The sequence below is a fragment of the Benincasa hispida genome, chromosome 6 (genome assembly GCF_009727055.1).
Source record: "Benincasa hispida cultivar B227 chromosome 6, ASM972705v1, whole genome shotgun sequence".
Taxonomy (NCBI): Eukaryota; Viridiplantae; Streptophyta; class Magnoliopsida; order Cucurbitales; family Cucurbitaceae; genus Benincasa; species Benincasa hispida.
Window position 1 is genome coordinate 38,401,937 of NC_052354.1, and position 10,774 is coordinate 38,412,710.

A 10,774-nucleotide genomic window follows, 5' to 3' on the forward strand; every position below is an offset into this window, starting at 1 on the left:
CTAAAAGTTGGTTTCAAGTGTTTATCCTAAACCAACTTATTTTATAAATTCATTTTTTCAAATCGTAAACCAAACACATGAATTTTTTTATTCAAAATAACTTATCTTTTAAATCAATCACTTGAAAAGGAATTTCGAACCCATCCTTAATATTCAATTAAAATATAGAGGTAACAATGATATATGAATAACTACATTATACCATTTAATCATACATATCGTTGAAAATAATGATCTGACTAGTTATTTTTTTAGAATGGTTTCTTTGTTTGCATGTATGTTTTGCTTTTAGTTTTCGCACATATGGTTAAATTTTGCTTTTGGTTTCATCCCAAAAGTCTCATACAAATGGAAATAATTGTTTTTACGTATATACTTATGATCATTTTTTTATCTAATCGGTGTGGGACCAAACTTCCAACAATGGGACAACGATATGAAGAAAACGAACATATACTACCGAACTTCACCATCATTTGTTTTATTTAATTACGTGTGACACCCAACTAAAATTTTCTGATACTTTTCTCATCGTCCTACTCCCAACCGTCCTTCTTCTTACTCAAAATTGTCAACATTTCCTAATTCTTCAAACTTTGGTAATAAATTTTTCAACTAACATGTGCAACAATGTTCTTTATTCTCTTCTCAAACAGACGTGTCTATTGGTGCATTTACAAATTTGTAAAAACACATTAAATTACATAAACTCCATCCCCGACATTTTTTTCTTTAACAACTTTTCAACGGTCAACGACCAATTTTAATATTATATATTTTTCAAGTCTTGTGTAAGTTAAATGGTTCCACCTTTGATTTTGTATTAGCCATCGTCAACCCTTCGTATGCCATATTTTTAGTATATATGAAATAATCCACAAAAATTTTCAAATTGGCAAGTTGTGTTTTGTGTAAAGTTGACCCATTGACCATGTCTAGCTTTGTATATATAAAAAGAAATAATGTTACCATCATTTTAACATACTCTCTAGCCTCTCTCTTTCTCTAAGAATTGGAAGGATTCATCAATGGCTTCCCTTTTCCTACTCATACTTACTCTATTTACTTTTCATATTCAAATTGGAGTTCTCTCCTCACAAACTATACCAAATCAAGGTATTTCTTGCTTTTATCTCTTATCGGGTCGAACTATAAAATTTTTTAGGAAGAGACAAAATTTTAGACCTTATTTGATAATTATTTAGTTTTTTATTTTTTATTTTTGAAAATTAAGCTTATAAATGCTACTCTCATGATCTAGAAGTTTCTTTATTTTGTTATTTCATTTTGACCACTATTTTTAAAATTCAAGCCAAGATCTTAAAACTAAAAAAATAACAAAGTTTTTTTTTTTTTTTAGAATTTATTTTCATCTTTGGAATTTGACTAAGAATTCAAATGTTTTTTTTAAAAAGGGTGGAATTGATGGTAAGAAAATTTAGAGAAAACATACCGATATAAATTTCAAATACCAAAAACTAAAAATGAAATTGTTATCAAACTAAGTCTTAGATTCTAACTTTCATGTTTATAAATATACATTATAAAATTTGAGATAGTCATTTAAAAATGGTTGTGTTAATCAAGTTTATTCTTTTTTTTTTTTAATTTCAAATTTAATCGATAATATTTGATATTTAAAATTTTTCAATTTTGTGTGTCGAACTGATTCTGAATTTTGAATTTAATGTCTAGTAATGGATGCACTAAATACAAAATTAAAAGTTGATCATATACTAGACATAAAAGTTTGAATATGTTTAAGATTTAATAGACATCAAATGGAAAATAGAGAATGTATTACTCACGAACTGAATGTTAAGGATTACTGAGATACTTTTAAAAGTTTAGTCAAATAGATACAAATTTACAAGGGACTAAAAATGCAATTTGACTTTATATATTTTTATAATCTAATATATATCTAAATAAAAATTGACAACTGCCCCTATCCTTTTTTTTTTCTGGGCTTGTATTAGTATTTTCTCTTTAACTAATAATCCCCCAATCTCTTCTTTTAGATGACAGTTTCATGAAGTTTGTACAAAACGCCAATGCTTTAACAACAACAGAAAAATACGACTATATAATAATAGGAGGAGGCACAGCTGGTTGCCCATTAGCTGCAACATTATCATCAAATTTCTCCGTCCTTGTTCTTGAAAGAGGAAGTGACCCAAATGCCTTCCCCTTAGTCCTATCCCAAGAAGGCATGGCCAACACTCTCACCGACGATGACGACGGCAGTAACCCATTCCAACGATTCGTTTCTGAAGACGGTGTCGAGAACATTAGAGGCCGAGTCCTCGGTGGAGGTAGCATGATCAATGTCGGGTTCTACTCAAGAGCTCAACCGGAGTTCTTCCAAAACTCTGGTGTCCAATGGGACATGAAGTTGGTAGAGGAGGCATACCGGTGGATCGAAGACACGATTGTTTCTCAACCAGAGTTGGGCCCTTGGCAATCGGCTTTCAGGGAAGCACTTGTGGAAGCTGGAGTTGGCCCTGATAATGGATATGATTTGAGTCATGTTGTTGGAACAAGAATTGGAGGTTCTATCTTTGATTCTAGAGGAAGGAGACATGGAGCTGTGGAGCTTCTCAACAAGGCTAATCCTAAAAATCTTAAAGTTGCAACCCAAGCCACAGTCAAAAGAATTATCTTCTCTCAATCTAATGGTGGGCATAGAAACACATCACTTTTATATCTCTCTTTCATGTTTGAATATTTCAGGAAGGGAAATAGGTTGCACCTAACCTATGATAAAAAAAAGTTTAAACAAATTTGCTACATGATACATTGTCATTGGATGCTGCCTGAGTTGCTCAAGAGATGGGGCAATGTTGCACCAAAGTTTTTCTCTTTCATAAAAATGCTCTCTTGTTTACTCCTATAATTAGGTTAGCTTAAATATATATTGATTTTATCACCAAATTTAGAAATTTTATTAAATAGTTCCTCATGAATAGTATAGTTGTCATATGTCATTTTAACTTATTATATCTTTCGACCTTGTCTTAAATTCCTTACCTAAAATCAATCTACACGTTATACCATATAAACCACAATATTTTTCCTCTTAATCAATTATTTCTTTGTATCTTCTAGGTTTAACAGCAACTGGGGTCTTATATTCCGATTCAAAAGGCAAAGTTCACAAAGCAACCATCTCTAAAAATGGAGAAATCATTCTAAGTGCCGGCGCTATTGGGAGCCCTCAACTTCTTCTCTCAAGTGGGATTGGCCCAAGATCTCATCTTTCATCCTTGAAACTACATGTCGTTCTTGATAATCCACATGTCGGTCAATCTATGGCCGACAACCCCCGCTTCGGTGCTGCCATCGTCCTTCCATTTCTCACCCCACCGACGTCGGTACAAGTCGTCGGAACTTTAAAACCTAACATCCACATTGAATCTCTCTCAACTATTTTACCCTTTTCAATCTCCCCACCTTTCGCACTTCTTCCTCCTCGCTCCTCTGCCGTTAATCTCAGCGTCGCCATTTTTGCTGGAAAATTCTCTACCGTGTCCTCCACCGGAAGTCTCCGGCTGGACGGCGGAAAAAACCCAATTGTACGATTTAATTACTTATCACATCCAGATGATCTTGAGCGGTGTGTTGAAGGGGTTAGAAAAGTTGGAGAATTGGTTAATACCCAAGTTATGGAGAGGATAAAGACGAGGGATTTAGAGGGTAAAATGGGGTTTAAGTTTCTGGGGACTTCGTTGCCGGAAAACATGTCGGATTATTGTTTGGTTGGAGAGTTCTGTCGGAAAACCGTGACGACATTTTGGCATTACCATGGAGGATGTTTGGTCGGAAAAGTAGTCGACGGTAATTATAAAGTCATCGGAATTAAAAACCTTCGTGTTGTTGATGGTTCTATTTTTTCTCTCTCGCCGGGAACCAATCCTATGGCCACCGTGATGATGTTGGGCAGGTGGGTCTCCTTTTTATGACTAGGGTTTTTGTTTTAATTTTTGGCAATGTCTTCTCACTAAAGTTAGGAAATTTTAAAAAAAAAAAAAAAAAAACCAACAATTTCATATTTTTATTTGATTGCATAAATATAGGTGCACAAAGATAGCTGCACCAGCATTCAAGTTTTTTTTTTTTTTTTTTTTTTTTTTTTTTTCAATTTTCATTTACTCTTTTCAATGGTTTCAAAATAGCATTTTTTTTCTTTAACATTGAATTGTTTTTAATCAAATATGATTTAAGTTTAAAATATAAATACAAACATTAACTTAGTGTAAAAGACATCTATTACATTAGTTATGACTTATGAGGGGGTAGATTTGAAAATTTTTAAATTATATAAAAGTCAAATGGGTCCTTAGTGATTTTCATTTAAAAGTAAGAATCAGATGATTGATGCTCCACTAGTCAAAGACATGATTACCTCAGCTAGATCTAAGAGACAAACTGATCTAAAAGTGATTTTCAAACCATCTCATTTTTTTAAAAATATATATATATAAGAATCAAATACTTGATGGCTATTTGAATTAGGAAATAAAGTACGTGTGAATAAGTTTGGCAAAATTTGACCAGTTAATGTTATTGGCTACTGTCCTCAATGAAGAAGTTTACTTGAATCTCCACTTCTCACATATTGAATTAAAAGAATGTAAATAATTTAACTTTAGGGTAATTGTTTTCAAAGATAAAATTAAAAAAACAAAATATCATAGTCTATCAATGATAGACAGCGATAGATCGTGATAGACATCTATCACGGTCTACCGACATATATTAGTGTCAGTAATAAATGTATATCACAGTCTATCATTGATAGATAGCGATATTTTTATTATATTTATAAATAAGTTTACTCATTTTTTTTTTTTACTTGTAAAGAGTCTCAACTCTAAACTTTGAAAAATAAAATCATGCTAAAATCAATATTGATTTGGGTAGTAGTATCTCTATAAGGTTCTTTTGGCCATTAAAATATCGATTCAAATGTGACTGAATTGAAAGTTTTATTTATGTATTTGTTTGAGAAAGGTATTGAAATCTTTTATTATAAGATAATGAAAGAGTTTCTTTTGGTTATTAAAATTTTAAAGTTTCTAACTTTTAATTTCTACCTATCTATATTTCTTATTATGTACTTGATATTATTATTTATTTATTTTACGTATTGATTATATTTTGAAAATGTTTTTGCAGGTATGTTGGCCTTAAGATGATGGAAGAAAGATTGGGTCAAAGATCCAAACCATTTGGCTACTGAGGATGAAACTTAACAATCCTTCTTACATTTATTTTTCAAATTGTGATAGAATTTTTGACATTTGTTGAAAAGTAATCAGAGGTATAATTATTGAATGATTGTTTCTATTTCTCAAATCTTAAATTTTGACAAATATATGGATTTCATAACCATGCTCTTTTTTATTGAACCATTCCTATTATTGTGTACTTGGAACAAAAATTTTGATTTCTTTGTTTCATAATTTTTATGATATTTTTGGGAGCTTAGTCTGACAATTATGTTGCATGCATATGTTTGCAACTCAAACAACCCTATAATAAGTGGACAAAAATATGTTGATAATTAAATGTCTTTCACTTTCTTGAAGTTAAAACCTAACTAGTGAATTGGTAATGTTTGCATAATGTTGAATATATANATGGATAAAATTTGGCGTTTTAAAAGTCAACAACTAAAATGTATATTAAGCTGACCGCATAATAATCAATATATATATATATATTTGTCAGTTAAACGATGGTGAGGATAAGAGATCGAATGGATTGACTTTTGAAATTGGTAATTAGTTTTTGTCCCTATTATATTCGAATGACATATAACATGTAAAATCCACTTGTTTCCAAAGGCTTTAATTTATCAGAGTTTCGTAGTTGGTTGTTTCAAAACATTCAGTTCAGTTGTGAAAGCTCATGTATGTAAATTGAAAAAGGCAATTTATGGCTTGAATCAAGCTCCACGTGCGTGAAACAAGTATAAACTATTCAAGTATAAACTGAAAACTAAGGAGAGGAGTGGTGGCTAGTCTCCTGCTTGAGTGAGGGGAGGAAAGAAAAAGTGGTTGTACTTTTTAACTTTTGTATAAACTATTTAATACAAAACATTTTGTTACGAAATCGATAATTAAAGAATACACAAAAGCGTAAAAGAATCAACACACAGATATACGTGGTTCATTAACGATATGTTAGCTACGCCCATAAGCAGAAGGAGAACAGTATTATTAGAGAAAATATTTTCAGAATACACCAACGGCACTTCTAGGGTTAGAGAGTTAGTGCACTATTTTAAATCCTAGGGTCATAATCGTAAATAACTACAAATAAATAATTAAACAAATTCAACCATTCCAAAATATTTCTTCGCAGGCCTTTATTGTTGTAATATATATATACTTTGTCTTTAGGTCATGGAAATTAAAATTACCCTATGAAAATATTCACAAGTAGTTGGAAATAGATTCTTGAATATCACATACTAAACTCATGCATCAACAGGTACTGTCATCTCATTTTCAAAAAGAGATTTTGAATGGAAGTACCTTTGATGGGTTTATTTCACATTTTGTATGAAAGCCCATTTATGAGGCCCATATGGCCTATTAATAAGTTCAGTTATTTGTGAAATAACCTTCTGCAGCCGTTGACGAATATTACGCAGATGGAGAAGAGAGAAAATTAGAAAATAGAGAAAATAAAGTCAATCCGTAGTTTTCCCGTTTTTCGACCGAAGAATCTAAGAGAGACATTACTGTTCAGATTTTGATCAAAAAGTTCGACATTCCATGATATCGGAGAGTCTGCATTCGGGGGATGGCCAGTATCGATGGGAGTGTAGGTGTTGGAAACGGCAGGGCCCTCAGAACGACAAACTGTAAACCATCAAGGCACGACGATCAAGCGAAGAGCAAAACCTGTAAAACATAAACTTGTTATAGGTCTGTCTCTTATACACATCTAGATGTGTATAAGAGACAGGTTTTGTACGAAAGCCCGTGCTTTTAAGGCCTAGCACGTGAATCCCGGTTTAGTGAATGCTCTAGAGAGTTTGCCTAAAAACTCCATAGGAAGCGACCCTCACTTCCACATTCACACGGGTGAGTCTATCAAGGGTACTCCTATAGCTGGGTACCCCACTTATCATCAAGTATAGATCTCATTAAGAATTGAGTTCAACATTTCTTGTGCTTCAGGATATCATGCTCAGACTTTAAGTCATAGGAATGGAACTCTATCTTTGGTTTAGCATGATTCACTATATATCACTCGTGATCAGTTATTACCCGTTGAACCTATTTCTTAGGATCTTCAGTCTACAGGTTGGGTTTTCCTCACTGTGATTCATCTTTCGATAGATATGAGTCTCATCCTTTCTGAGGTTCTGAAAATCTTTTCTCTGGCCAGTCCTTTCGTCAAAGGATTTGTCAAATTTTCATCAGTTCGTATGTGATCCATTCTAACTGCACCAGTAGTGAGAAACTCTCTAATGGTACTATACTTACGACATATTTGACGTCTCTTTCCGTTATAGTAACGGTTCTGAACTTTTGCGATTACCGCAGTACTATCGCAATGGATCAATATGGCTGGTACCAGCTTTCCCATAAGGGAATCTCTGATAGCAGACTTCTAAGCCAGCCTGCTTCTTCACTAGTTGTCGTTAGTGCTATCATTTCTGACTCCATTGTAGACTGGGCTAAAATAGTCTATTTCTTGGACTTCCAAGAGACAGCTCCACCAGTTATATTAAAGATATAGCCACTTGTAGCCTTTGAATCATCCGAAAGAGAGTTCAATCAGCATCGCTGAACCCTTCTAGGACAACGGGAAACTTTTGATAATGTAATACTAGGTTTTGGGTTTTTAATGGGAAACTTTTGATAATGTAACCCTTCTAGGACAATCAACATCAATTTTATGCCTAAGATTACATTAGCTTCTTCTAAGTCTTTCATATCAAAGTCCGCACTCAATATTGATTTTACATCATTTATGACATGCGAGTTCGACCCAAAGATCAATAAATCATCTACATATAGACACAAGATAGTGCAGAGGTTATTATCAAAATCTTTCATTAACCTTGAAACCTTTAGATAGGATAAGGTTGTCAATTTTTTTTTGTCATTGCTTAGGAGCTTGTTTTAGTCCATAGAGAGATTTGTCTAATTTACACACCTTATTTTCTTGACCATAGACAACAAAACCCTCAGGTTGTTCCATGTAAATCTCTTCTTTAAGTTCACCATTTAGAAAAGCATTTTTTACATCCATCTGATGTACTATGAGGTTATAAAGGGCAGCGAGAGAGAACAGAACACGGATAGAGGTAAATCTAGTGACAGGGGAGAAGGTGTCAAAGAAATCTACGTTTTCTCTCTGTCTAAAGTCCTTCGCTACTAACCTGGCTTTAAATTTGTCAAAAATCCCATCAGGTCTAAGTTTCCTCCTTAAGATCCATTTGTATGCTATTGCCTTACATCCTGAGGGTAGATCTACTAAGTGCCAAGTCCTATTTGATTCAAGTGAGTCCATCTCATCATTTATGGTTTCTTGCCATAGGTTGGCATCTACTAAGGACATAGTAGCTCTTAGATCTTTAGGGTCTTCTTCTACATTGTAGGTCAGGAAGTCATTTCTGAAATCTTTGGTGGTTCTAGCTCTTTTGCTTCTTCTAGATTCTAGGTCAGTTTCCTCTCTAGGGTTAGGATTTCTAACTAGGGTTATACCACTTGATCCAGAGTCCCACTATTCCTTGATTTAAAAGGAAACCTATCTTCAAAGAAGTCGGCATCATTTGACTCAATGATCACTTGGTTCACTAGATCATATAACCTATAGGCTTTACTATTTAAGGCATAACCTATAAAGATACACTCGTAAGCTCTACTTGCCAACTTTTTCCTTTTTGGCTCATGAAATCTTACAAAGGCTAGACAACCCCATGTTCTAAGGTAGGACAAGTTTGATTTCTTATTCTTGAATATTTCATAAGGTGAAGTTTTATTTTTAGATTTCGGGATTCTATTTAGGACATAACACACGGTAAGGATGATTTCACCCCACCAATAAGACGTGACTGCTGAACTAAGTAAAATAGCAACTACTAGCTCAACTAAAGTTATAGTTTTCCTTTTGGCTTTTCCGTTCATTTCAGGAGAATAAGGTGCGGTCTTTTCATGTATTATTCCATGTGAGTTAAAAAATTCATTAAAACTGTCTGAGTCGTACTTGGTTCCCCTATCACTACGAAGTCTTTTAACTTTTCTATTAAAAATATTAATCTAGAGGCTCAGAAGAATTCATAGAATTCCTATTAATTTGAACATTCGACCGGACGACGCGGTGGCGGCGCGTGTGTGGGACATCCACCAAACCCACATTGGTCTATCTCTATACTCCCTCCAAAACATGAGTACCCCTTGGGGCCCAAACCCAAAACACAAGGTTGGAGTACATAAAGGAGACTTCCAATACCAAATTTTCTAATGTGGGATTCTCCAACCAAAAAACTTGGTTTCCTCTAGTTTTGAAAGTTAATTTTTCACCCAACAGTAAGAAAACTCCTACAGAAATAGGGTCTCGAAATTTCCGATAACAAGATAGGGTCAATTCATGGTTTGGTCGAGTTGATATTTTGACAGTGTGTTCTTAACGTGTGAATCTTCAAGTGAGATCTTTTAAATTTATTCTTCTCTATTATCGTCGTTCACCACCGAGAAATATTAGTCTTAAGATATTGATTGTGTATGTCTCTAGTTTTGACTCGACAGAACGTGTTGTACCCGTTATTGATTATAGTGGAGATTTTGACTTCGGTTTGTAGGTTTTTTTACTCACATTGAAAACATTTTTTCACGTTAAAGTTGCTTTTGCTCTATCCTTAATAATTATTATTGTTACTAGATAACTAATTTCCTATTAGATTCACGTAAGAAAGAATAATTGATATAAAAGAGTATTTAGCTCAACAACCTTGAAAATATCTAATGATGCTCTTGACTCCCTCCCAACCAACAACGTCAACAATATTTGGTCTAGTATATATACTATTACATTACATCATACCACCCAACCACTATAGCATATACCTTATGTTCTTCTCTATATTTGATAGCACACTAGTTCGCTATTCTTAAGAATTAATTTAGGTCAGTCTTGAGGCATATTTTTATTCTCTCATGTTTATATTTGGTTATTTCATAGATTTTAAGCATTTGGAGCCAAATGGGAGGTTTTAGCGAAATAATGAGCTAATTGGTCAATGGAACACTAATTAAAGAGTCATATCAAAAGATCTAAATGCGTGAAGCAAAAAAAAGAAAAATGGACCAAAATGGTAGGGATGTAGTCATGTACATGAGTTAGATTGGGTTGAGTTGTGGTATCTTTTTGGACAAACTCGAAAATTTAGGTTGGTCAAGTTGGCAACTCAAATGATCCAAACATGATCTTCAACCCAACCCAACCCAACCCAACTCTCAAAATTTGAGTTCAGTTGGGTTATCGGGTTATTATTATCTTTTTCTTCTTAATTTAAAATACTTAGGTTTATCTACAATACATATCTAATAATTAAAATATCATAAAATTAAATTCTTACATACCAAATATCTATAATATTTATTAGAAATTTTATAAAAAAAAAAGACGTTCTTAAAAGAAAAAACATAAAGAACACAAATTCATCAATTCTAAAAGATATATATAAATCGGGTTGGGTTGGGTCAACCCAACTTTTTTTTTATTCAACCTAGACCCAATCCAATCCAAG

General features: G+C 33.3%; 1 protein-coding gene across 1 annotated transcript; it reads left to right on the top strand.

The window, feature by feature from the left end:
• Window positions 1-996: 996 nt before the first annotated feature.
• Window positions 997-5,318, top strand: LOC120080282 ((R)-mandelonitrile lyase 1-like). Its single transcript, XM_039034909.1, has 4 exons — window positions 997-1,116; window positions 2,022-2,678; window positions 3,109-3,943; window positions 5,179-5,318. Exons 1-4 carry the CDS (start codon window positions 1,029-1,031, stop codon window positions 5,240-5,242), a joined length of 1,644 nt encoding a protein of 547 aa, XP_038890837.1. The 5' UTR covers window positions 997-1,028; the 3' UTR covers window positions 5,243-5,318.
• Window positions 5,319-10,774: the final 5,456 nt, after the last annotated feature.

Coding starts and splice junctions, on each gene's coding strand:
- LOC120080282 (XM_039034909.1), top strand. CDS start 1,029: ATGGCTTCCCTTTTCCTACTCATACTTACTCTATTTACTTTTCATATT. Junction 1,117..2,021: donor ACAAACTATACCAAATCAAG/GTATTTCTTGCT, acceptor CTCTTCTTTTAG/ATGACAGTTTCATGAAGTTT. Junction 2,679..3,108: donor TATCTTCTCTCAATCTAATG/GTGGGCATAGAA, acceptor TGTATCTTCTAG/GTTTAACAGCAACTGGGGTC.